Raw genomic sequence first — 26,623 nt, forward strand, 5'->3', positions numbered from 1 at the left:
GACAACACCGCAGTATTTCCCGTATTCCGAGAAACCTGAAGAAGACGCGCCTCTGACGAATAACCGTGAAGGTATTGGCACGCCGCTATACTACCCAGTGTGGAAGCTCAACATTATTTGGGAAAGACGCCAGCACATATCATTTAATGCAAACAGGATGCAACGAGGCTTTACTGATACAAGGCGGGAATGCGATGATGCTACTACACGAGGCGACAGCAAACAAAGGTGCGAACATCACGCAATCTTACAGAAAGAGGCAGAGAAAGTCTTTGCCGTACGAATTGCCAAATGCGGCTGTTGAAAGACCCCCATGAGAATAAATCGGGCAGTGTGCATGACCAGTAGCAATCGATTTGGCCCAGTTTCTTGGCGAGCTTCCCCTTGCAGACTGCGTGGTGATGGAACGCCTGCTTCCTCGCTTACTTTCAATGAGGAGCAGCAGTAGTCGATGTGTGACGAGACTGGGCTCTCTCACAGACGGGTAAGTTCAACCTAATGAAGTGGCGATGCCAAGAACGTGGAATGGAGGGAGAAATGACGGCCACTGGGCTGGTATCTCGATGGTTTGCTGCTGATGGACGCTTGGACATCTTGGACGGATCCCTGTCTTCAGAAGGTTTTAGCGAACACACCTGAAGGAAAAAACGAGCTCATCAACGATGAGCGCCAAAATTAGTTGACTCTTTGCCAGCCAGCTACTTACCAGTAGTTACTCAATTAGCCGTCCCCACTAATTGCCCAAGCAAAAAAAAAGGCAAAAAAATCTCCGAGGACGGAGTCGAACCGCCGACTTTTCGATGACAATTATTCAATTACAGTCGAACGCCATGAACCAACTAGACCACTCAGAGTTGAATTCTGGCCTCCTTATTTGTCTATATAGAGGTCTTCTAGCACACATTTCATGCTCTCCATAACACGTTTCCAGCCACTTCTACCTATGACTACGGCGACCTTGCAACATCTTTCAATTATTTTCGAGGGTAGAGCAGTCTTTTGACAGCAGCGCGCCCGCCGTGGTGCTGATCGATGTAGCTCCGGATCGCCGGATGCTCGTACTGTGCGCGCATCTCTATCCACCATTTCGTCTTTCGTGCCTTTTCGTACCACAGACACAGCAGCACCAGCGCCGTGAGGTCCTTTTGGCGGAGCAGTGCCTCAAACTTGCCGTTCATATGCCCGGACACCCGCAGCGCCGAGGCGTACGCTTCCTGCATATCGTCCACTTTCTCGAGTTGCGACAGACCGTGGGCAATAACATGGTACGCATTGTTATCGGCGGTTGAACCCTCATCCATGCCGCAGAACGCGGCCAGGTCTGGCGGGACACCATCGACGCCCCTCTCAGGGAGCGGCTCGCTGATGCGCGCCAGGACGTGCGCCATTGGCTTGAACGCGCTCTGCGGACGGAGAGGGTTGAGCAGCTGCCACAGCTTCATCTTTCCTGCGCCGAGACGCAGCCACTCTAGATCTGACGAGTCTTCCGGTCCAAGCGGCCAGGGGTGTCTAGTTATCATATCCAAGTCTATGGACGAAAATGTCAATATGCCCAGGGTGCTGGCAGTTGCCCAGCAGGGATCTTTGTGCTCCTCCTTAATCGTACCACCTAGCATCTTGGCAAAGAGAACAGTACATTGCAACCAATGATTGAGTTCTCGCAATGTGCGTCGACTCGAACCTGCCAGTCCAAGATACCGGTCATGGACTGCCGCGACCGCCAGCATGCCATGCATCAGACAGGGATACTGCAGACCCGATGAGCTGAAATTTATTCATTTCTTTGGAACAGCAATGCTGCTACAAAATTTCTTACCTGAAAAGCGGCCCGCAAGGTATGTTTACCGTAAGTGTCCACCATTGGCATGCCGCCAATTGTAAAAATTGTCCGGTCGCGATATCGCTTGAACAATGCCTGGTCATGATGGTCCAGAATAAATTGTGTCGATCCGTCCGAAGACCATATAGCTTCACTTATAACGGGACGGATTTGCATCAATTTGACTCTGGTTGAAGCTCTCTCACTCCTTCCTTCAGTGATGCTTTGGAGATCGCGGACATTGTACTCGAAATTGCACAACACGCCATAAACACTACACTTTTTGCAGTGTGGCTTGGTTTCATCACACTTGAATTCACCTTCAGCAACAAATTCTCCGAGGGCTTCGGCGCATATTGACTCACCTTTACTTTTCGTATCTTGCAATTGCGGCAGCCGTACCTCGACCTCCGCTGCCGCCCTTTGGGTCTAGTTGCAGCCGTGTTAGTGCTGAGGTCCATCATCTCGGGTGTCGGACGGGAGCTGTCTCCGGGAGAGCGAAGAGCGGGTGACAAGCAGCGCAACAAAAACTCGGACGCGCTGCGCTCAGTAGCCAAGGAATATGAAGGAGTATTCGAGATGACGGTGGTTCAGCCTGGTCGTCGCCGTTGTTCTCCCCACTCGGGCAAGCCGGCGGAGTTTACTTGCATCTATCTCCGATTAGTGCAATGGCCACACTAACCTCGCTGCCGGATAGAGGGGCCTCTGATTGGCTATTGTTAAAATATCATGGATTTGTTATTAAAGTGATCCCGACGATTTCATAGTTCTTGAGATGGATTCCAGAACTATCGACATGGGATTACCAAGGATTCTGCACTGTTGGCCGTAATGTCCGTGAGAATGAGACGGGAACTCCTCGGCCGAGGATCGGCTATGAGACTTGATGATTGGCCTTCCAAGTACTTACGGCAACAGCCAACAAAGAATGTCGCTCATCTGGCTACCACATATCCCCGCGTGAACCTAGAAACAAGCGGTGCTCATGAATTTACTCCCAACTATATAGTTGCAGGCTATCCCAGGTCGAGGTGTTACAATTCTATCATCAATTCATTCTACTCACTTCACATCAATAGTCAGCACTCACATCAACCCACCACTTTGTCATCTCTCTGCATTAAAGCTTCAATCATCAATAGACAAGATGCGTGCTTTCGTCACCGGCTCAACGGGCTTCGTCGGCACCGCTGTCGTCAAAGAATTGCTCGCGAATGGGCATACTGTTCTCGGCCTCACCCGCAGTGACAAGGGCGCTGAGCAGCTCAAAAATCTGGGCGCCGAGTCTCTTCGCGGCACCATTGAAGAGCTTGATATCCTCCGCAGGGGTGCCGCTGACTGCGATGCTGTCTTGCATCTTGCCTTTGTTCACGATTTTACCAAATTTGAGGAATGCTGCGCCAAAGATCGTGCTGCCATCACTGCTCTCGGAGAGGTTCTGGCTGACGCTGTCGCCGCTGGCAAGCCCCGCGCTCTGGTGGTGACATCTGGCACCATGATGCTAAAGCAAGGTCAGCTTGGCCACGAGGACTACGTGGCAGACGCAAGCAACGCCATTGCTCTCACGCGGGCCGCTTCAGAGCCCGTCTGCCTGGACTTTGCAAAGAAGGGCGTTCGAACGAGCGTAATCCGCTTGCCACCTACCACACACGGCAACGGATCGTCTGGTTTCACGGGCATGCTCGTCCAGAATGTGCTGCAGAAGGGTGTAGCTGCTTACGTTGGTGACGGCCAGAACCGATGGAGCGCTGGACATGTGCTAGATGCCGCTATTCTATATCGTCTGGCCATGGAAAAGGCTATCCCCGGATCCATCTTCCATGCTGTTGCCCAGGAGGGCGTTGCTGTCAAGGATATTGTCACCAAGGTCGGGGAGGAACTTGGCGTGCCGGTAAAGTCCATCCCAGATACTGAGGCACAAGAGCACTTTAATTGGTTCCTCTTTGCCATTACAGCCGACAACCCTGCCTCGAGCAAGATGACCAGGGAACAGCTAGGCTGGGCCCCGGCTCACGGCACTGTGCTTGAGAGTGTCAAGGGTACCGTGGCATGGGCCAAAGCACAAGCTGCTGAAACTGCTCATTAACACAGTCTATTATTATATTTTAGGATGTTTTCTTTTCGGATAGCTCAATAGAATCCAAAAAATTTCAACGTTCCGAGGATTCGTATACAGTTTCCGCAGTGCATATGTTTTACTAAGAAACGTCTCCCTGCTCGATTATCACTCTGGCGGCCCATTGTGCGGCCGGCCGCCTGGAATAATACAGGCGCTGATTTTCGCATAGCTTGAGTCATAAGACTATCACCTCTTCGACCGGGCCCGGGTCTCATGCCTAGAGTAATTGTATTTGCTGCTTGAAATCTCTAACCCGGGCCTTCTGCCCAATCTTTGTGCGTCCGTGTTGGCGTTGCTTACCAGAGAACGCAACACTAGCACAGACCTGACAGAAGCTGGCTGGGCATATCCGTAGATGACACTCAATTACATCCTGCGGAGTGGGTTATAATGTAATTGAGCTCGCAATCTTGACATGTACGACCATAGCCGAGTGAAAAATCTGGATCCCGTCTGATCTCCGATCGATAACCACTTGAGCGCCAGATTAGTAGTTGGGTCGGTGACGACCAGCGAACACCGGGTGTTGTACATTACTTTTTGCCTTCTTTTTTTGCTTTCTTAAGAGTTTATTCGATTTGCGCTGTTGTTGAGATGTGATAATGCAGGCGGTCTATTCTGCACGAATAATATTTGGCGCTCATACATAGATACGAGCGAGACAAATAAGTCTCGTTGCAAATGAATAATAAAGGCTTCGGGAAATAGAAAGTTTGCATGGTACCGCATTAAACAGAGAAATTCTATGCAGCCGTGTTGCTAGTAGCTTGAATGCTTGTCCTAACACGTTCAACACGTTCAACACTTTTAAGACTAATTTGGCTATATTTATGTAAATAGGCATTAAAGTTTCCGTGTTATAGTTTATCCATCGTATTGGGCTTCTGAGTCAGATAAGTCACTCAGCCGAATCAGTATCTCACTGTCAGTTAGACAATAAGGCCGAGGTGACCACAGGGTAGTGAGTGGCATGCGAACAAGTCGTATCTGTAAGACAGAATATATATGCAAAATTCTTGCACTTGTGGGGAATTGACTATCAGAAACCAAATATTTGCGTAAACACACTTCATAATAATGAACCAGAGTCATTTTGGGAGGCACGGCAGCCTGTTGTTCCCTTGTTGACAGCATAGCTATAGAACTGGTACGGCACGCAAGCCATTTAGCGCAAGACAGTCGGCTGTGCCCTCGTCTGATGAGAAATACGATCCCAGACTGCTAATACCTCATGAGGCACGGCGAATGTACCATTGCACGGGAATTTTAGTGAATGAGATTAATTTAGCGACGCTAGATTGATTCGACTTTACAGGGTCGCATTTGATTCCACTGATAACGTCCAACACTGTAGTCACCTGCAGAATCACGAAGACCAAACCCACGCCCCTTGCAACTGAATGCACTTCAAAGTCTCCCGTCGTTAGACGCGTCTTGCCTCGCGTAATCAGACCCATCACCTTATCCTCATACCCATTCTTGGTCCACACCACGTCCCGCACCGTCACCGCCAGCACACACCGCCCGGCTTGACCACCCGCACCAGCTCGTCCAGGGCCTCGGGCCCGACGTGACCTTTGACGACTGCAACGACTGCTTGAGAGGGGACATGGCGGTCGACGTGAATGTGAGTTTCGTGCAATGGTTGGGGCAGCTCGGTGCAGGACCAGCGCGGCAGACCAGAAGTTGACTGCGCAGTAAGTGGACGATCACTTCAGCATGAGCAGCACATATGCGTGAGGCTTATTCGCCTTCCTACCTGAGTCCCGGATGCTTGGGTTAGGGTCAGCAAAGGCTTGGGGTTAGGGTTACGCTTTCCAACGCCCCCAACAGGTTGTCCGGTTTATCGGGTTATGCGCGGCTACGCGGGAGTACGTACGGGGGATTCGCGCATTGTGCCAGCAAGAAAACAGGGTGAATACCGTCTATCACACCGAGCGTGTAGTCAGTCAAAGTCTGGAGATGGACATACTCATCATCTACAGTCTCAAATTGAAGAGCTGTTACTACACAGAGAGGTGGTCATCAATAAGCCTGCATTCTTGACCACCGATAAGAGAATATATACAATAATGATCATTCGCTCTCCTCCTCGCTATCATCGCTGCCGTCCACATCTTCCTCGTCGTCAATCTCTTCCTCGCTATCCTCGGCATCATCAGGTCGCGGGACCATGACAAAGGCTGCCAGGCAGGTGATGCGATTATGCGTCTCGTACACACCCGCAAGCTCGCCCATCTCCTTCCCACTGCCCGCACGTAGCTCCCCGTCTGTGACGTTCCACACGCGCACCTTGCCGTCGCTGCCGGCCGCCGCGACGTATAGCAGACCAGTGTTGAGGTTGCTGCGGAGCACCGCAAACTCCTTGATACGGCTCGTGACGCCGGCCTCCTTGCCCCCTACCTGCCCGAGGAACTTGGCGAGGGGTAGCTTCTTCTCGTCCTCGCTCTCTCTCTCCTGTTCCACCAAGTCGTCCGTCTTGGTCGAGAAAAACAGCACGCGGCCGTCTTCGGTGGACACGGCCATCACGGATTCGCCCTGGGTTTCTTCGCCATTGTCGTCCTCCACGCTACCCAGGCTGACGTAGGCGATTTGATGGATCTTGGTCTTGAACGGCATGACGCGGCACTTGGGCACGCTATCCATGCCAAACGCAATCACATCCCTTTCAAACGACACTGCAAACTCATCGGCGCCATCGGCGCTACCCCAAATCACACGACGACCCTCGCCGCTCGAGTGCTTGCCCTCGCCGGCCTGCACCAGCATGTCTCTGGTGAAGCTGAGAACGCCAGCCTTTTTTCCCGTCACTAGGTTCCACAACCGCATGCAGCGCTCGCCCTTGCTAACGCTAATCATGAGCTTCATGCTCGGGTGGATGGAGAAGTCGTTGACGCCGGACGGTGTGCCGCCAAACGGCGCCGTGTCGCCGCTGGGCCGCCCAAATGCCTTGGGGATCGGTGCCTTGACCGTGCTCAGTACTGACCAGTCCCGAGACCGTGTGACCGCAATCGTCGAGTCCTCGCTCGCCGACAGGAGCTTGGCGCGCGTCGGGAATCGCAGTGCAGTCACCGTCGACGCATGGTGTAGAAGCGTGCCCACCTCTCTGTTCTTTGGGTTCTCGAGGATCGGTCGTGGCGCCACCTTGGCTAGCAGCTCTCGGCTCTTCTTATCCTGTGGCGGCGGGTGTGCGGAAAGGTTGTAGACGTGGATGCGCTCGTCAGTGCTGCCGGTCGCGAGGAGCACCTTCTGCGTTTGCCCGGGAATCTTGGCCGACACGGGTGAGACGGCCACGCAGCGAATGGCTGAGCTGTGCGCATTGAAGAGGAAGGTATCAGCAAATTGGCATCCAGCGCTGCTGTGCAGAGAAGCCGTTATGCCGTGCAGCACTTGGTCGTAGGAGCCTGCAATAATCTGGAGAGTCTCCGGCTGCCAAGACCTATTGGCGCTACCAGTTGATTTTGTTGTCTTTTTTGTAGCAGCCGGGGCGGCCTTTGCCTTTTTATTTTGTGTCTGCTCGGTAGCAGACGGAGCCTCAGTAGCTACGACTTGTTGTCTCTTCCTTTTCGCCATTGTTGTGTGTTGTAGTACTTTGCTCTAGAATGCGAGGAAAACTGCCTGAGAAAAAGCGGCTTGTCTCGATGTTGACGAAAAAAAGTTTTGGGGATTCTACTGATAAGATAAGCTACCTACATACGATTGCCTCTTTGGGCCAATCCAGTAAAGTACCCCACCAGCGTTACCTGTACCGAGTTACGAGTTTTCTTACCAGTATTCATGAAAATCAATGAATGCAGATCCAAGGATTGAAAGAGAAAAATACAAGGAAAAAAAGTCTATGCCATCGTGTATTCATGCAGTCATTGATACGCTTACATGCGTGCGAAGGTCGCGGCTATGCCATATGCCAACGCTATCTGTGGCCACCACCTCCCTCGATCGCACTGAGGCTGGGAAATCGCTTTGAGAAATCGTCTATGTAGTCCTCCTTGTCCTGCGCGGACCATTCTAGCGCCGGTTGGCCCGGAAAATCTTCCGCAACCAGCTGCTCCGGCTGATTCTGCGACCTATTCTTCACGGGTGACAGCGACCGGCCGCGAGCCCCGGCACCTGTGGGAATGCTGCTTAGGTACTCTGGTTTTTTGGGTGGCGGTCGAGGTGTCGGCTTGTTGAGGCTTGTGAGTGATGGTGCGCTTGAAACGGGTGCAATCTCCGCTCTGGGCGCGGCCGCTGTCGCTTGCGGCATGGTGTTTGAGCGGGCGACGCCCCCATCAAGCACCGGTTTGCGTTTGATCTGCGGCTTCGGTTTGCTAGCAGCCGTTGCAGCATCTGCATACTTGCCGTATCCTTCGGCCGTGCGAGGCACATTGTTTGGTGCCTGTTCTTCTGCCAGATAGGCCTGCATCCTGTCTTGTATGCTACTAGGCTTGGGTCCGGGAGCAGGCTTTTTGCCTTGTGCTGCGCCAATAAGTCGCTGCCTGTATTCAGACTGCGCAGCGGCAACCCTTTGCTCTTCCTCTTCCAACTGAAGCCGCTCGCGCTCACGGCGCATTTCTGGCGTCAGCTCTTCATCACCATCTTCGCCACTGCTCTGGTTGCCCTGTTTCGTGGGTATGATCGGGTCGCTTGGCGGTATCCGGGAGGGTGCTGGCGGCTTGGTATTGTCAGCCGTACCCGAACTTGGCTCAAATTTGCTGAAAGCGTTTCCGAATGCACCATCTCGAAGCTTGTCGCCAGGTCCAATGGAGATATCACTAGCCTCAAGGCGATTGCTGCTTCGTTTGGGATCGGCAATAGGGCCAGCCTCGTTTTGAGCATAATAGGGTACATCACGTAACGATGATGGGGTGTTTTGTGTAGATACTCTGCTCCGATCTGGTAAATATTGCTGTCGACTGTCAAAGTTGGTGCTCACGGGCCGTGGTCGACTCGCTTTAAATTCCGAGTAACCTCGCACATTTTCAAACTTTGGTGTTTCGGGTGTAGCTGGGCGAGCTTGCGACCTGGTAGCCTGGACAGAAGTAGCAGGAGGAGTCGGGCGAACAGCAACAGAAGCCGATCGCGTGATCGGCTTTTGTAGAGATGGCTGAACCGGAGCTGCCAGACCGCTCCGGGTTTGTTCGGAGATCGAGTCAGAAGTCATCGTGCCGGTTGATACATAGCGAGACGCGGTTGTCGATACTGGGAGCGGTTGAATAGACACAGGCCGAGCACTGACTGGCTGGGATGTCGACTGTTGAATGGATGCTGAAGGAGTCGATAGTGGGGGAGTAAATGCTTTTGTCGCAGCTGGGGTGACAGAGTGAGGTCGCTCTGTCACTATGGGCACAGGGGCAGCTTGTCTAGATGCAGCAAAGGCTGAGTCTGCCAGCTTGTCGGCCATATTTACTTTGGGGGCCACCGTCGGTTTCGGCATTGTTGGGCTCTGAGGGTCAAAATCAAACTTGTTTCCCTTATGATGAAGCAATGAAAATTGATTCAGACTAGGAAATCGATCTGAAATGTCGTCAGAAGCAGATTCCTTGGGGCTGGGACCGGATTTTCCATCCAGCGCGGCAAATGGGTCCCCGTCTGTCACTCGGTTGGATGCAGTCGGCTGGGACGGCGCAGGCGAGGCTGTTGGTCGCCCACGGCGCATAGGTGTAACATCGGGTAGCTTCTCCTGCTTTTGAACCGGCGCGGATACTGACACGCCAACTACTGGCTTCGGTGCTTCTCGGTGCGAATCGCGACTCGTCTTGGAGGGTGATGCCGATTCGGAACGTCCAGAGTAGATCTAGATTGTTAGCTGAGTTGTAAGGCACCCTGTCCAATTTCAACAACTCACATCAGGAATCGGAATTTTGCGGCCCTGCATGGTGCAGGCCTCCGCCACTACTTGGTAGATATTTGGTCGCGCATTTAGGTCTTCTCGAAGCATAGAGGCTACAGAAGTCAGCGTTGGGCTATTGCACAGCGGAAGAATCACATGTACCAATAAGTCTCTTGAGCTTGTCTGAAAAGTTGGGGTGACTGGGAAACCTATAGCTCGCATTCAGAATCGCAAGCTGGCCCTGGTCCTCGAACGGTGTTGTATAATAGCAAAGCTTGTATAGAAAGACGCCGAGGGCCCAAATGTCGGCCTTTTCGTTGAGCGGTTGCTTTCGGTATACGTCAACCATTTCGGGGCTTCGGTATTGAAGGGTTGTATGCTTCTGCACATCCTCGTCCATCAAGCGACACTCGACGACCGAGGTGGGCGCGGGCCGCGGCGGGGCAGCCGAGCCGAAATCGCAGAGCATGAAGCGGCGGCCCCCAGAGCGGGTGGTGATGAGGACGTTCTCGACCTTGATGTCGCGGTGCAGCAGCGGGGGCTTGAGGTAGTGCATGCAGGCGACGCCCTCGGCAATGTCGGCAAAGATGTTGAGGATCTCGGGCTCGGTCAGGCGGTGCTGCAGGCGCGTGTTCATGAAGTCGATGAGGCCTCCGCCGTCACAAAACTCCATGAGCAGGAAGACCTCGTAGCCGCCGCCGCGCAGCTCCGAGGCGTGCGAGTCCATGTAGGCGACAATGGGGCGATGACCCTTGAGCCGCTTCATGGTCTCGACCTCTGTGCGCATGGCGCGCAGGCTCTCCTTATCCGGGACCGCGACGCGCTTGAGGACGGCGAGATCGGTGCCCTCGACGGCCGCGGGGAGCTTGACCAGGTAGACGTGGGCGAAGCCACCTTCAGAGAGATACTTTTGGATCACGACGCGGTGGCTGCCGACCTGGATCTTGGTGCCCGGCGCGAACGTGCCCGCGGGAGCACCGCCGCCGCCGCCGCCTCCGGGGCGGTAGCCGTGGCCCGGCGGCGCGACAGCAGCCGGAGCGGCGACGACAGCGCCAGGGTGGACGGCGTAGCCCTGCTGCTGAGATGCGTGGCGCTGGGGCATTTGCTGGCCGTAGGAAGCCATCGCGCGCGCGCTGTGCAGCGGTATGTATTGGTGGCTGCTTGTTTTGTTTGTTGATTGGTTTGGAGAGCGAGAGCAAAGATCGGCCGAGGGGTTTGAAACGTCGGAGGTGGGCCAGGGAGGGTGCGTGATCGAGGGTCGTCGGGGGGGGGAGGGGGGGAGGAGTCGTGATCGTTGGCTCAGAACGCAATCATTGGAACAGGATAGAGGAATTGGAGGAGCTCGGGGTGGTTTCAAGATACAGCAGAGGATGCTGCTGGTGGATCTAGATCGTAGGTATCGAATTCCCGGGTTGGGAGCGAGAGTATTGAGGAGAGCCGTCTGGCAAGGGGTAAATTGTCGTGGAAATAATGCGTGCTGATGATGCTCAGACAGACCACCACATGCCGATGGCGACTCAGCCTCACAGTGGCTGCTCGGCGGTGCACTGGTGTCAGGCTTGGCGAAGGTGGCTACGGGGGATTGTCGGGTAATGGAAGGGCTGCGACGTAGATCGTAGGTGGTGAGAACAACAATAGATACATCTCTATTTATCCAGGCTCCGGTTTTCGTTCTACAAAGACGGGTTCTCTGGTATCGTGTATTTCAGAGAGAATAAATAAATGCAGCCCATCATTGTGCTGTGACGCATCAATGGCTCTACACCAGCCACAGGAGCACCGCCACTCTTGGACAGTGGGCAGGACAGGCATCCCACCAAACATGTAAGCCGTACGCACTGTACTGTACTCCGTACAGGTGTCGTCCCATGTCTTGACAAGCACAAGAGCAGCAGCAGCAGCAGCATCTCCGGTGGCACGCGCCATCTAAACATGAATCGTAAAACAAGCATGTCAACAAGCTAAAAGGTTCTTGCAACCAGGAGCAAGATTTCTTGGCAAAGTTGCTCATCGCACAGGATTCGGCTTCTTGTTACCCATGATCTTCCCCGCCTGTTTTGACCTCAGTCTTTTTTTTTTTTTGGCAAAAGAAAAAAAATTGATGACAGAAACAAACAAGAGCCCAAGGCTGGGATCCAGATCAATTAGTTCTAGGCCCTCTTTTCAACTGTCTCTCAGCCTCTTCGCACTCACACCGCCGATCTTCCCACAACATACACGTACCAGGCATCGATGTCTGTGGCATGTGGTCCAAGCCGTTCGGCGTAGAATCTGCTAGCGTCCTAGGTAAACAAACCCTTCCCCAACAGGCTCGAGATGATCGTGGCAACGGCTTGGAGCTCGTTTCAAGTAGCTCGCGATGGGTACTGAAATGGCCTGAGCTTGTAGCCCAGGTCGGTGAGAATGTGGCGCGCCTTCTTTGAAGGGCCACCTATGATGTAATCGAGCGCTTATGTTGTTTCCTGTTCCCTGGGTCATGATGTAGGTCAGCGGCGAAACAGAGAGAGAGAAGCTCCTCTGCATTACTGTGCCTGCAGGTTTTAGCGAGATGCCGATTATTAGCCCCGGGGCCCCCCCTTCGTGCGAAGTGCGCCGCGTAGCCTTGGCTTGCTTTGCATAATACCATCTAGGCCAACGGATTTCTCGTCCTTTTCTGTTCCTCTCTTGTTTTCGTCACATACAGTTGTTGGCCCGCCGTTGCGTGTGCGAGGGGTCGATGCTTCGGCGTCCTCGGGCTGATCTAAACAAATGGCCCTTGCGGTGTACGGTAGATACTTATCCAAAGCTACCGCAGCAGTCGCCAGTTCCACCCGGCACAATGTCGAGATGCATATTCCCGTGCGTATCCCTGTGGACTAAAACGACCACAGCCTCTCCAGGAAAAGCAGGAGGCAAGGGTGGTTTGGACTTTGGAAGCCAAGGAGCGTGTACGAAAAGCCGTTCTAATATATGCCAACCGAGCCCGCAGCCCACCAAGCAGTCTCCCCCTCCTTCACGTAACCAAAATCATGCACTGCCCGGTTCCTAGTCGTCATCCACTCGGGTCGCCAGTGCCGACTCCAAACAAAATACCATCACGGCCGAGGCGAAGGGGTCCCTCCCCATCCACTCACACGCGCGAGCGCACCCCCGGCCCTGGGACTCAGCCCAGTCTTGGAAGCCCACGGCACAAGCGTGCCGAAGCGTCTCCATCCGACCATGTCTGCTGCGGCCTAGCTCCTCCAGAGAGAGCCCAATTATTGGCCCGAGATGCGCTACATGCTGCTTCGCTCTGTGTCGCGACGCCTGGTGTATTAGCCCTTGATCAAATTACGTCGTCATCTCACGTATGACACCCGTTGCGCAGTACATTGTACTTATATATGCGTGTATCTTTGCTCGTGGCTTGTACTAGATAATAGATAGGTAGGAGGAGGTATAAAAAAAAGGCGCCCCCCTCTGCCGCGAAGCTGTCCCTGTTGACCCCAGTATCCTTTTCGTCAATCGCTGTTTTTCGTTCAAATATTCTCCCCCGAACTTACGTATACTTGCCGTCGCAATGCCTTCCCAGCAGCAGGTCCCCCAGCAGCAGCAGCCCATGACTGCCACCAACCCCGAGGTTGAGGCTGCGCGCCCCAGCACCGAGCAGCCTGTACGTGCCCATTGGCCGACCCCAGACGGAAGAACAAGATGCCAAGCAGAGCGCCGTCAGGGGACGGCAGCTCCTTGTTTTCCATACCCGTACCTCTTATGAAGCGAGTCTGCTAACCGTGCCCGTAATGCAGCGTCCTGCTGAGCCCATGACCGTTGGCCTTCGTGGTGGTCACAATGGCGAGGGTGAGGTACGTCATACCCCTGCTGTTTGTTCTTTGTCTCTCTCACATACTCCTTTCGCCGATTTCTCTCGGCTTTTGCTTTTCCGCAATTCAAACACTCGCGCCCATGGATGAGACTTTTCATAATAAGCTACTTATCGCTAATTGTTTTTCTTTTGTAGGCTGTTTGCTGCGGCCTTTGCGCCGGCCTGTGCTGCTTCGAGTGCTGCGAGTGCTGCTGCTAAGCCTCCATGTTGATTCCCCCCCCCGGCGCAACCTGCTTATATCCCTCGGCCAATAAGACATATACCACTACTATTTCCAAATATATTGATGCTTCATGAACGACTAAATGTTCACCTCTGCTGTTGCATTGAGATTTTCGAATCGGTCATCTGCGTGAAATTAAGAACCACATCGAGAATTTTGATCCATTAGTGCCACGCATCCCCGCCGCCGTCCCTCGGCTCGTCGCGACCGAAGCTAGTCTACCTAGTATCGACGCTATCCAAGAGAGAGATGAAGCTACGGGGAAGTGATGAATAGCTCATTGCACCATGGCCCTACCAAAGGGTTCATCTATCCTTGTGTTCAACTTTTGTAGCAATTTTGATCCGAAGCACGGCTGAAGCGTCTCCGGTGGCCGTCTCGCCGGCGACGTCGAATCCAACTACGCAGTCATCTGTCAGCCTTTCCATCACCGTGGTGGCGCGGCGCGCACTCGCTCGACCGTGGTGGACAGACTTGGCGGGTTATAGCGCGAGCCTCGTGGCGCCGGCCGCAGGAGTTTCGGTCAATGCTACAGTAGCACCGTACAAAAGAAGGCTGCCCTCCTAGATCTACATGTAGAGGAGCCTCGTCGCTCCGTCACCATTGCCGGCCCCGGGAGGTGGGGAGCCGCCGGGTGCTTCGGCCGGGTTTCCGCTGTCCGGGCCGCGTTCCGCACGACACTCGAAGTCTCCACGGTAAAGAATAAACCACGACGACTGGCCACTGTAGAACAGAAGCAAACAAGTCGAGAATCTCGCTCAAAATAATCATCTCTGGACGAGACGTTGCCCAAACCCTTTCACGCATCTCCTTTGACGCAGGTTTATCCGCCATTATTACACGTCAATAACCGGTTATGACTAGCTTCCTGAGCGCCTAGCTGCGCAAAGGCAGAGACATTTAATTCAATCGATGGACCATCACTTGACCGCATTTACTACTTATTCGTGCTACTTCTATAATACCGTGTCTGCACACTGGCGAACATGACACTGGCATTGGATACTGGCTTGCTCGAGGTGTGAACACCGACCAAGAGCTATTTGCAGGTTTTGGTGTTGGCCCAGATTGTTGAGTCAAGTGTTTTCTGTCCGTTTCTCCTTTCCCCGCACCATGGTTTTGGCCGAGTATAATCCCAGACCCTGTGTAACCTCTTTGTCGCAATACCAATAAAAAAATTTCTTCTTCAAAGCCGACATCGGTACACTTTATCCTCCGCAACCTCATCAATTTAGCAAGGGCACAGCCATCCCACTTTTGCATAAGTTCGTCAATTATAATAAGCTAGGCTGCCCACTCAACTACCGAAGAGCACGAAACAGATCCGGGATCCATCCGGGCCCTGTAGGGTCTTGAGTCTCTGCTTTCACATGTAGTCAAGAACGAGGCGCAAGATTCTTAGCGACCTATGAGCCGGTGTTGTTCGACCGCACGTGGCAGCGCGGAATCGCTACTCTGATGGGAGGAAATGGTGATTTCGTACACAGAGTTGTTGAGACTCTCAGCTGTTCTCTCTTGAAATACGGTGCGGAAAAATTCCCCGGCTCCACCGTGCAACGGGGGTGTTTGTACTCCGTACTTAATGCCAGGTTACAACTTGGAAGAGAGTGAGCTGTACGGATACGGAGTATGGAGCTCTTGCTTCGTAACAATGAAGAAGAGAGGAACAGAAAGGCAAGCGGGGCCAAGTTGATTGATCCACCAGTAATTTCAGACATTGATGTAATAATTCAACCACTGATGACCTTCCGTGCGTTCATTACAGTTTATCAGCCCTTGCCGAAGAGCAGCTGCCTGTTCATCGCCGTGCTGTGCTGTTTTTCAATAGTGCTCGCGCAGGACAAGGAGGAAAGTTTGAATATACTATCTAATACGTACAACCACAATATCGGTAGTATAATCCGTACAAGACGTGGCCATTATCAAGAAGTGTGCACCCGCTCGGCCAACGGCGCCTCCTAGTCCCTCGATGGCCATCCCACGTCATGGTAAGTACTTAGGCAACTGCTTTGAAAATGGAGCCATGTTTGCTCGAATTCTGGCTTTTCTCACAGTGTGTGGTGTTCCCCTGTGAAGTGGCTCTTATTATTGTGTCTTGTAATACCCTGCCAATGCGTCCTTCTCCACTACTCAACAACAGGCGACGGCGGGTGCTGCTCCGACAGGATTGATCTTTGGTCGCTGGCTGCATGAGGCTCTTCAGCCTCACGCATTAGCCCACAGTGATGTCTTTGTCTTGTTTTGCCTGGGACCCCGAGCGGGATGTGGTGGTCCAGCCGGGTGGACCTTGCCAGCGCATCGCCCGCGGTTTGGGGCAACTATTCCTGCCATACTCGAAAGCGCCATCACGGCTTGGCCATTATCAGCCTTACATCCAGTCCTCGAGACAGTTTCAAAGACATGAAAGACGCGACGAATACTAGTGTCGATTCGTTGAGGGATACCGACTGGGGTAAACACCCTGCAACGTTGTGGGTGCAACAAGAGGCACCACCAGGCGGTGAACTCTAAAACTGTTTTTCGACAGGCATCATGCCTGTGGGCTTACAACGCGTTGACAGTATATTGGCAGTAGAGTCCATCATCTGGACGGTCTTTGACCCAATGGACGGACGTCGGGCTGTATTTGAGAATCTAGCTGTGGCGCATCTTTCTCCTCTGGTCGCTGATGACTCCATATCATGTGCCGAGCCGATATGCCAATGTAGCACAAACTACGACGCTTCAGTACGCAGGTGGCGGATATATTCTGGCGTTAGTCAATATGACCTGATGCACATGATGATGCCGTTGTTCTGTCTTGACCGATGCAGCCATGCAGTTACAACTTAGCACACAATGTCCTACTCCGTACTATCTGCGTCAATGGGCGCAAGTGGGCACCTCGTCTTGTGGTCAATGCTCTCGTGGCCGTTGGAAACTCAAAAAAGGACGATAGGAAGTTCTGGCCCAATACTTACGCCCAGGTTTCAAATCACAGCTGTGGCGTTGCCTGCTGGGGGCGGGAGTATGCGGCCACCAACTTTTTTGTGGCAGGCGAGGTGTCTTGCCAGTAGGGGCTTGGCCATAGGGGCTTGGAGGGTTGGCGAGTATCAGCAGTAGCTCAGATCAAGCCCATAATTCTTTGTTTGTCAAGTGCATGCATATATGTAGGTTGTTAAATGCATGCCTTTGAAGAACTCCTGCCCGGCAACGCATGGCAAAGCCTGATAAAGCATGGACTAAGCAAAGGAGCTGCATGGTGGGGGGCAGGGTTCTCAAATCACAAGTCAAATTTGCAATGTAAGTATTACCTCACGAACGATGAGTACAGAGGGGGGGAGGGGGTTGTCTTTACATTAAGGAACTTGGGCAAGTGGGCTAACAGATCGCAGTCTATAGAAAGGCGATTTCCGGTAGGTTGGGTAGTAGCTAAACTGATTCTGCATGCCAACAGAGCGGCTGCTACGAGGTAGCAAATGGACGAATGAGAATCAGCTCAATATTTCGTTGCAGTTTCGGCCGAAATGCCATCAGTCACGATGGAGAATGTAGTGACGGAGAGTAGTTGGTAGGCGTGTCCGTTTTGGGTACAGCGTTTGTCGATAGGTTTGGACATGCGACCAGAACGGATCGGTCGTAGGCAGGCCGCGGAGAAGCAGGAGGAGCTGAAAAGAAGGATAAACAGGAAAAGAAAAAGCAAAGAAAACATAGGGAAAAAAGCAGGGAATGGAGGAGCAAAGATTGCGGGCGTGCTGCATGTCTGCGGGCCGGAGAAGAGGGCCAAGTGGTGAAGAGAGGGGTATGGAAGCAGCTTGTTGGTTGATGGGTCAGGTGCTGAGGTAGTATTGTGGGCGGCGGCGGCATCGGCGCGGCGATGATGCAGTTGGGAGAAGAAGAGGAGCAGTCTGGTTGGCCCCGGTCAGCAAGGGAGGGGGGGCGAGGGAGGTGGCTAGCGGTAGATGAAGAGGGAAGACAACAAACGAGATCTGTTGGAGGGGAAAGGCGGCGGCGGCCAGGCCCGTCTGCCGCTAGGTCCCAGGTACGTACTTGGGTGCTGGCCTCCCTACTAGTTACTCACTTAGTACCTTAAGTAACCTAGATTCTAAAAAGTACCGAGCTACTTTCAAGTACAGTTTCCATGTAAGTTAGAACGAGAGAAGAGGGCGGGGGAAGGGGGTTTGTTAAAAGAGGGGTGCACTGGACTTCGGGGCTTCGGGTTCTTGACCTACAGGGGTCTCATGGTCTAGACAGAAAGCTGCAACAATGCTACCTCTCAGTATTTCGTCACTGGAAGCCTCGTTTCCAAATCCTGTACTGGTTAGTCGTCAGTGGTTGGTCATCAGTGGTCAGTCGTCGATGGCCATTACTTTACCTAGTAGTACTAAGGTAGCCTGGTCTCCACCAGCCGCTGAGGTCTCTAGCGGCCGCGTCGTCAGAGGCCCCAGCACAGCACAGTTTGGGAAGTACCTGGTGCAAACGCAAAGGTACTTGGGCCCAGCAGCAGGGCACAGTACATTCCGCCGCCCCTTGTTGTGTTGGGCAAGCCAAATCATCAAGAGGAAAGCAGAGCTGGGACAGAGCAAGAACAGCGCTGAAGATGACAAGAAAAGACGCAGAAAGGAAATGGAAAGATCGGGCTAGGGGGGCTGGGGGGGGGTTGCCAAACTCACGACATTCCTGAGCCCTCGCTGCCCCTCCATACGCACCTAATTTTTCCGCTGCATTTGCATTGATTAGCTTGCCTGTTAAGTAACTTGGGTATTACCAGCAGCCAAGGACCCAGGGCCCAGGTACCTACCTACTAAGGTGCCTGCCTTGCAGCCTTGGATGCCCATCTAGGTATACGTAGCGGAGGTGTACCAAGTATGGGCAGGTATAGCTTGACAGCACCTGCTAGGTCTCGGTCCCCCTCTCCAGGCGGATACTGGATAAGACGACGTGGCCACCCCGAGTCTGTACAGGCCAACTACTTAATAACTAATAAAAGTAAGGAATAAAACGTTGCCAAGAAGTAAACAGTAATAAGCGTGCCGGTGTGTGAGTTGCGCTCCCTCCCAAAAGACCTGGCCGTCTTATTCTGGTACCCGCTTCAATCTCCTTAACGCCTTGTTAGTGACCTACCTAGCTTCCCAACTCCTTAGCTCACTGTGGTAAGGTCCCCGCTCGCTGCGCTGGGGTGCGTGCCTACCTAGGTACCCAGGTAGGTACATTACATTGGCTGCCCTTTCTTATAGATAGGTAGGTAAGTAGGTAACTTAGGTAGTCGCGGACCAGCAAGTAACAAGTATCTAAGTAGGTAGGTACTGCGGACTCGGTGGGTTAGTACTTACCTACCTACCTACCTCAACTGCCAGTCTGGACATGGCGCAAACAAACAGACGGCCAGACGGACAAACGGCCAGACGACAGACCTGCCTACCTACCACCTGCCTGGTGTACCATTAGGCTTTTTCTCTGCTTACTTTTTACCTCTCTATCTTTTCTTCATCTTAATACCTGCTCGACTGTCTGTCTACCTACCTATCTACCTTAGTAGGTCGTTAGTTACATGCTTTTAGCAATGCACATTATTGTCCCTTATCCGCCTCGCCCACTGCCCCCACCAACCATCCTCCCACACAAAGTGTCGCCCGTTGTCTAGCTTCCTTTCCACCAAACGCAAATATCTGCTCCTTCAACACACCGTTCCAATGTCTCTTCCGTTTTCATAGCCTATTTGCGCGTTCTGCGGCTTCTTTCTGTTTTTTTTTTTACTGCTGCTGCTGCTGCTCTTTGTTCCCCTCCTCTCCCTCCTTCTCCTCCTTCTTCTTCTTGCACTTCTTCTTCCGCTCAGTCCTCTTACTTCCGACTTACATGCTGCATCGTCACCGTCATCAGGATTCCCACACCATCGTTGGCGGCCGCCATTGTTATGGCAAACTCGGCCCCGAAGGAGTCCCTTGTTGACTCGTCATCCGCTCGAAAACAAGATTCCGTCTCTTCCGTTGCCAAATCCGTCGGTTCCAAGTCGCTCTCGAATCCTTCTGTAACTACAACGCCCACTGGATCCATTCTCCCGTCCAACTCAGTGCCATCAGGCGATGCTCGCCCCAAGGATACGACGGTTCCGGCGGCCTGTTTAGCATGCGTATGCACCTCCAAACCCTTTTCTCTTTGTTTTCTTTTCCCTTGGTTCTTGAATGTTTTTCAGTGGCCAGTACGCCGGGACGAGCGTCAGGATCACACCACCTTCGCGTGAGCGCAAATCTGGCCATACTTTTGCTCATGAGCCCGGTCTTTTGAAACCGACAAAGGGGATATGTACTAACATGCAGTACAGCGAAGCAAGCATCTGAAATGTGATGGCCAGAACCCCTGTGCGAGATGCCAAGGTTCTGGTTCCGAGTGCATCTATGTCGCCTCTCGCAGAGGCTACAAGGGACCGCGCAAGAACCAAGGCCAAGCCACCGGCAAAACTCAAGTCACGTCCCCTCCTGCTGCATCGACTCCGAGCTCTTGCGACGGTTCGACCACTCCCATGCTTATGGACCCAGGTCATGGGGTTAGCGACGCCCTATCCACGAGGCAGTCCTTCGCTTCTGCAGGCGCCGTTCCCTACGCCGCAGACGCGTACCCTTTCAACAACCTGCCACCAACCAACGCCGATCTTCAGCTCTACCGATCCTATTTCCCAGACAACCCTACCAATGTCCCCCCCGCAAAACAACAAGTGCCTCCAACGCTGCAAACATTTTCTCTCGCCGATCGTTGTCTCGACTCCTTCTTCTACCATTTTCATGCGTCTCATCCGTTTGTATTACCGAAGCCGTACCTACTCACGCTGATAGGGGACCCTTCTCTGGAGCCATTGCTGGCAGCAGTTCGCTGGGTAGGTTCCCTCTTCATCGACGCCGGTGCTGCAAGGCAAGCTCTTTTTCAAGAGGCTTATCGGCTCGTATATGAGCCCCAAAGACTAAAGGATGGCTTTGCTATTCAAGCAATGATGCTACTGATTGTGGGGCTTGACGGTAGCTGTGAAAATGACAAGGCAAGGGAGCTCCTTGGAGACGCCGAGACCCTGGCATTGCAAATCGGCCTCAATACTCGAGCTTTCGCGACCCTTCACGGAAGAAACCTTCCCGTAATGGAGGAGAGCTGGAGGAGAACCTGGTGGGATCTCTTTATAATCGATGGTCTGATTTCTGCCGTTCATCATGTTACCAGCTTTTTGCTATACGACGTCCCTGCTGATGTCCTACTCCCGTGTGAAGAGCTGCAATTCTTATCTGGGGTGAGTGATGGTTTTCATATTTTGCCCACCGTAATCCCAGGAGTACAATACTGGGTTGCAACCCATCTTTACATGCAAAAAAGGCACTAACGAGGAACAGAACATTCCGAGTTCCATGACCTTGCAGGACCTAGAGAACAGCGACTTTTCCGGCGACGACAGAAATTACTCTTCGTTTGCCTATCGAATCTTGTGTGGTCGAAATTTGGGGCGATTCATGCGTTCTCCGCCGATGCAAGGGCCCGACGATGAAAACATCACTAGAATTGAGGCTCTCCTTACCAACTGGCGACTTCACCTTCCCCAGAACAAGAAGGATTCACTGCAGAAGAATGGCATGCTCGATGAGATGATGTTTCAGGCACACATGATCATGCATGCAACTTCAATTATGCTACACCAACCGTTCTCGCAGCTCGATACGACACCGACGCAGGGCATCAACTCGGGCGCGCCATATCAGCCAGTCGCGACAGGGGAGATGTTCAACACCCACACGAAGCACACCGTAACTTCTGCATGCGCAGTAAGTGAGCTGGTAACGCATAGGGTGCCGCTGTTATCACATTCGCAGTTCTTTACTTGCGTGATAACGTTATCATCCATCGTGCATTTGAGTAAATGGGCAGTGTTCTTTGTGCCGCACGACGACGATGACCTTCGCCAGCAAATACGACTCAACATTGGAGCTTTGAGCCACCTTTCGACTGTTTGGACGGTGGCAGATCGAGCACGGACCCAAGTACGAGCGGTTGCCCGAGATATCTACCAGCTCAAGAGGCAGCAGCAAAGCAACCCGCAGTACTGGATCGGGTACTCACAGCAGGATATGCTGAGCAGTATAGCTGCTGACGAGAATATCATTACCGAAATCGAAAACGCAGACGGACTCCAGCACTCCCAGCATGGGCTGGGTAGCGGCATGCAGTGATTGTCCGTCTTCCGAAAGGAGCAAGAAGAAAAGCAGCAACTCGTGCGCTAGTGGGAGGGCAACTGGTCCGGGAGCCGCACGAGACGCACTATACAGAGACGGCGTCTATATCACGAGCCAACATGATTTCACGAGGCAATACGACGAAACGATTAATTTACCGGAATAGTCTTGCTGATATCAAAACGACCTTGGCTACAAGGATGGTTGCAGGGATAAGTCGGTTAGCGCCAACCTTCTTCATGGCAGGACATTGGGCAACGCGTGCGACAACGCTGTCCGTGGCGGCCTGTGGTGGATAGAATGATGGCTGGCTCTTCCAAAGACCTGGTTGCGAGGTACATTGCGGTGCGGGACTTGTCCTGTGGCTGGTCAAAATCAAACGAAGCCGGGCCATGTGCGGAGCGACCCAGCCAAGAGCGCAACGGCTGTCTTGCCACGGCGCGATGAGAAGAAGAAAATGGATAGCGTGAGGGGTAATAAGCAGGCAACGCGGCTGAGCAGGCCAAAACGTCAGCCATTCCAGAATTGGCCAGGCGCTCAGCATTCTACCGGTATACTGGATGCCTGGTACTTGTGCATGCCGCGCGACCGGCTCCGAGGTAGTCCACACCCCTCCCCTACCTATTCTGCAGCCCAAACTCTGTTTTAGTGCGTCTACGGCTACCCGCCTCCCGAGTTTATACGATGCCTACCTTGACTATCTGCTATATATTGACCGGAATTATGAAGAGACAAGGACGTGCATAAACCAAGGGGGGGTTGCATATTTTGTGTAATAGACTTGCGTTTCGTTTTTGTTAAACCTTGATTTTGGGGGAACGAGGCCCCTCACCCCTTGTCGAAATAGCTTAGCGAGCCTATAGCCATCCAGTATTCCCCGCCCCACATCCCTAAATTGGTAGCACCCTTTGGATTTTCATTTTCGTTGTTTTTTTTTTCTTCTTCTTTTTTTAGTCCCTCTTCTTCCTCCATGAATACCCATCTTTTGCCCGCCGTCCTGCGCCGTGCTACGGGCGCTAAAATTCCGCAACCCACCAAAAAGAGAATTTCCAAGACACGGACGTCCTGTACTCAGTACTAGGCAGGCGGGGCTTCCACCGTGCTGCCACGTTCATTAAAATAAAAAAAGCTTCTCTTCGGCCACTCCGAGTCGGATCTGAGTTCCGGAGGGGCGGGGTGGTGGTGGAGGATGGAAGGTGACCGGACAAACGAAGAGCATCGAGCCCAATCAGGAGCAACCAGGAGACGGTTTCATTCAACATTCCGAATTGAAAGTGTCAGGGTCAAGTGACTCGACCGGAAAAGAAAAAGGAAAAAGGTCAAAAAAAAAAAAGACAAATGTACGTAGCCAAGCCAAGCTTGCAGGCTGACACTACTCAGTATGGACCACAGCCCAGAACCCACTCTTTTACCCCCCCCCCCCCCCCCTTCACTTCTTTTCCATTATACTGGTAAGTAGAGCCGCCCTCACAACTCGACGTGCCCACTGGTACCAGTATGTACCTAGAAACCGCTCTTTCCAAGTCAAAAGCCCCAGACAGTCCCAAGTAGGTCACGCCCCTCCCCGAGCTGATCTGATTTCATTCCCGAAGGCGTTTCTGTCCATCTCGAAAAGTGGACTAGGAATTAGTAATCGCTTTGGCTTCTATCTTTCTACATCTCTCCTCTTCCATCCTCTATCATATAGATTCGAATAGAAACTGTTCCTCATCCTAGGAAAGCGTCATTACCAACAATTTCAGCAGCTACTTGCAAACGCTCGGGGAAAGCCCTCCCTCAGCATGGTTGGGCCCTGAAAGTCAGCCCCGACAGGGCTCGTCGCATTCGCGCGCCGCTTTACCCATTTCTCTCTCCAACACAGACTACCTACCATTGCAGACCGCCCACGTCATTACAATACCAACGGTACACTACACCAATTTCGTACAAAAGCAACGGTAATTATATTCTGCTTTGACTTGACCTAATCATCGCCCTTCCCCCCTTTCTCGCCTACCAATCTCCGTATTATCCATTACCCGTTTCCCGCTCTTTTTCGGTCCACGATTATCCTGCCATTCATTGGTTTATCGGCTCGCCCGGCTGCTGTTACGGTGATTAGCTTTCGGCCGTCCCGACATAATGGTAGCGACGCCTCACCTCCAATCCATCACCGGTCTCATTACATCACTCATTGCTGTCCTAAAGCTTGGCCTTGGACCAGGAGCGGGCTGGCAGCTTTTGCTCAAACATGACGTCAATCTGGGCGGGCGTCCGATCCTTCATCTCGGGGAGCCTGATATACGCCCAGCACAGGCAGGCGAAGGAAGTCCCAGCCCAAACAAGGGCAGCGCGAGTCCCGAGGCCCCAGCCTTCTGGCCTGGCCTCAAGAAGGTTTGGTACAAGAAACAGATTGCCGATCGAGACAGCAATATAGATACCACGGGCGATCGAGTTTGTGGCAGTTTTCATGCGTGTGGACGGAGTCTCTGCGACTATGGTGTAGCAGACCGGGCCAATAGTAAAATTGTACACAACGGCAAAGAGGACAAGAACTACGGCGGACACCCAGGCGACGGCCTTTGTCGACTCGAGGAAAAATCCAAGTACACCAATGGTCACGAGACAGCCGACTTCTGCAGCCAGACCGCCGAGCCACATCGTACGACGACCGATCGAGCGCATGGCGGCCATGGATGACAAAGTCGATCCAATGCACAGTGCGTACATTCCCATAGTCACGTAGAGGGCGTTCTTCTGAGTAAGACCACCTTTTTGAAGAACATTGACAGAGTAGAATACAAGAGGTGAGCCGACAAGTTGCTGGGTAAGGTAAATGATGACAGCAATCTCAGTGCGGCGCAAGTTGACACCCTTGAAGCAGTCAACAAACCCCATGTGCTCCGCAGTCTTCTTTTCGTGCTCGTTGACACAGTGAATAATGGCGAGGGATCCATGCTGGTCAAACTTGGGATCGCGGTTGACGCGGCTGAGAACCTTGCGTGCCTCCTCATCCTTGCCCTGGCGGCTAAGAAAGTATGGGCTTTCCGGCGCAAGAATGACAATGATGAAAAGTGGGATGAGCCACGAGTACTGAATCAACATGGGGAGCTTGACCGACCAGGTCTTGTGTGCAATATCAGAAGCACCACGTAGGACGCTTGCCGACACGAGCTGACCAATGAGCCAGAAAATGTTGATCATGGTGGCAGCCGGGCCTCGGAGCTTCAATGGGGTTATGTCAGAGACGTATGGGAGGGTGATTCCTTGAAAAAGACCCCATGGAACACCGAGTAAAAGTTCTCCGACAAGATAAATGTGAAGGCTGGCAGGCTTGATCGAAAAAATTCCGATCAAAAGACAGGCAGCGGCCCAAGTCAGGCCGCACATGGTACAGATGCGGTATCCGTAGCGGTTCACGACGCGAGGAGCAAGCCAGAGGCCAAATAGCTGACCACAGGCGGCGGAAATGGTGATGCCTGACTGCCAGGTAGGGCGAATGACGGCCAGTCCATCCTTGTAGGCATTACCATAGATGTTCTGGAAAGCCCTGAACGAGAAGAAACTGGGGACCAGCGCGGTCTCGTAGCCTTCCATGATGATGGGGGCTGCCATCAGCGCAGCCCAGAACAGAGCAATGTAGTAGTATTTGATTGTGTATCGCATCGTCATTGTCTGTTCATGGTCGCTAGCGGCCTTGGCAGCCTCGTTTCCGGCGTAGATATCGTTGACAATTTCCTCGGTGACTGCGACCTCGGTGAATGTCACCTTTTCCTTGCTTTCCTGCCGGCTGGCTGGCGATTCGGGCGATACAGCCTGAGCATCCGGCTGTGGCCCGGTGAAGATACCGGGTAATTTCAAAGGCATCGCGATTGAGGCTGGTAATGCGTGTAAGTATGTCTGGTAAAATGGATAGTCCTAAAATATGGTCAGTAGTCGAGTTGAACGGAGCGAAGGGTTTGACTCGAACTTTGCAGTTGGGGAAAAACTCTTCTTTATAATAGTTTCGTGGATTTTATTGACTTTCGTGAGGCGGTCACGATCCAGAAGCGACCTGCCGTTGACGAGGAGGAGGTATCCAATGGGAACAGGCCACGAAGAGGATAGGGCTACGAAGCGAATCTAGATTCATCTTTTGCATGTTTTTTCAAACTCTATGTGCGCAATTTTTTCACGCCGTCGTGATGTTTGGCGCGTAGTCTGGAGGCGGCGCGGTGTATTGGCGGCTGTGGCGATGTGCCAGACCAGAGTTAGTGGCACGCCACCGACGAATAGATTTCGTCGAAGCTTGCTGTCAAGGGTGCCGCAGCATGGCTACAGAAGTCTAGTTCAGGAGGACTCTGGAGATTCTACTGGAAAATTGTCATGGTTGTGCACAAGGCTTGTGTGTTTGCGAGTGCTCGTCTTGCCAGCAGGCAGTGTGTTGGTTGCCCGGCGCAGAGTAGTTGGTAGGAGCAGGGCAGTGTAGGGCTTTGGAGGTAACGGGTATACCATATCATTTCACAATCGCCTCTCCAGCGGACTGTGAAGACTGGACTTTTCTCAATGACGTCTCCGGCTTGGTGGATATCGAGTTGGCGAAATATGGCTGAGATCGTGACGGCTTCTATAGAGAGCGCGGTAGTTATCTCAGTCCGTTGCATT

General features: G+C 52.8%; 7 protein-coding genes and 1 non-coding gene across 8 annotated transcripts; 3 read left to right on the top strand and 5 right to left on the bottom strand.

Moving 5' to 3' along the window:
- Positions 1-766: 766 nt before the first annotated feature.
- Positions 767-854, bottom strand: V2A60_001487. The gene has a single exon. It is a non-coding gene; the product is annotated as a tRNA-Tyr (tRNA).
- A 120-nt stretch (positions 855-974) lies between these two features.
- On the bottom strand, positions 975-1,616 carry V2A60_001488 (uncharacterized protein; the record flags this gene model as incomplete). Its single annotated transcript, XM_083252848.1, has 1 exon — positions 975-1,616. One exon carries the CDS (start codon positions 1,614-1,616, stop codon positions 975-977), a length of 642 nt encoding a protein of 213 aa, XP_083108974.1.
- A 1,350-nt stretch (positions 1,617-2,966) lies between these two features.
- Positions 2,967-3,905, top strand: V2A60_001489 (SDR family oxidoreductase; the record flags this gene model as incomplete). Its single annotated transcript, XM_083252849.1, has 1 exon — positions 2,967-3,905. One exon carries the CDS (start codon positions 2,967-2,969, stop codon positions 3,903-3,905), a length of 939 nt encoding a protein of 312 aa, XP_083108975.1.
- Positions 3,906-6,014: 2,109 nt separating this feature from the next.
- Positions 6,015-7,511, bottom strand: V2A60_001490 (WD40-repeat-containing domain protein; the record flags this gene model as incomplete). Its single annotated transcript, XM_083252850.1, has 1 exon — positions 6,015-7,511. One exon carries the CDS (start codon positions 7,509-7,511, stop codon positions 6,015-6,017), a length of 1,497 nt encoding a protein of 498 aa, XP_083108976.1.
- A 340-nt stretch (positions 7,512-7,851) lies between these two features.
- V2A60_001491 (uncharacterized protein) lies at positions 7,852-10,873 on the bottom strand (the record flags this gene model as incomplete). Its single annotated transcript, XM_083252851.1, has 3 exons — positions 7,852-9,714; positions 9,766-9,863; positions 9,913-10,873. 3 exons carry the CDS (start codon positions 10,871-10,873, stop codon positions 7,852-7,854), a joined length of 2,922 nt encoding a protein of 973 aa, XP_083108977.1.
- A 2,415-nt stretch (positions 10,874-13,288) lies between these two features.
- Positions 13,289-13,789, top strand: V2A60_001492 (uncharacterized protein; the record flags this gene model as incomplete). Its single annotated transcript, XM_083252852.1, has 3 exons — positions 13,289-13,381; positions 13,515-13,571; positions 13,727-13,789. 3 exons carry the CDS (start codon positions 13,289-13,291, stop codon positions 13,787-13,789), a joined length of 213 nt encoding a protein of 70 aa, XP_083108978.1.
- Positions 13,790-19,707: 5,918 nt separating this feature from the next.
- V2A60_001493 (Zn(II)2Cys6 transcription factor) lies at positions 19,708-21,997 on the top strand (the record flags this gene model as incomplete). The annotated part of the gene is made up of 3 exons (XM_083252853.1): positions 19,708-19,923; positions 20,116-21,066; positions 21,167-21,997. The coding sequence occupies 3 exons, from the start codon at positions 19,708-19,710 to the stop codon at positions 21,995-21,997; spliced, it is 1,998 nt and encodes a 665-aa protein (XP_083108979.1).
- Positions 21,998-24,181: 2,184 nt separating this feature from the next.
- On the bottom strand, positions 24,182-25,846 carry V2A60_001494 (uncharacterized protein; the record flags this gene model as incomplete). Its single annotated transcript, XM_083252854.1, has 1 exon — positions 24,182-25,846. The coding sequence occupies one exon, from the start codon at positions 25,844-25,846 to the stop codon at positions 24,182-24,184; it is 1,665 nt and encodes a 554-aa protein (XP_083108980.1).
- Between the last annotated feature and the right edge of the window lie 777 nt (positions 25,847-26,623).

Source organism: Cordyceps javanica, chromosome 1 (assembly GCF_051103115.1).
Source record: "Cordyceps javanica chromosome 1, complete sequence".
Taxonomy (NCBI): domain Eukaryota; kingdom Fungi; phylum Ascomycota; class Sordariomycetes; order Hypocreales; family Cordycipitaceae; genus Cordyceps; species Cordyceps javanica.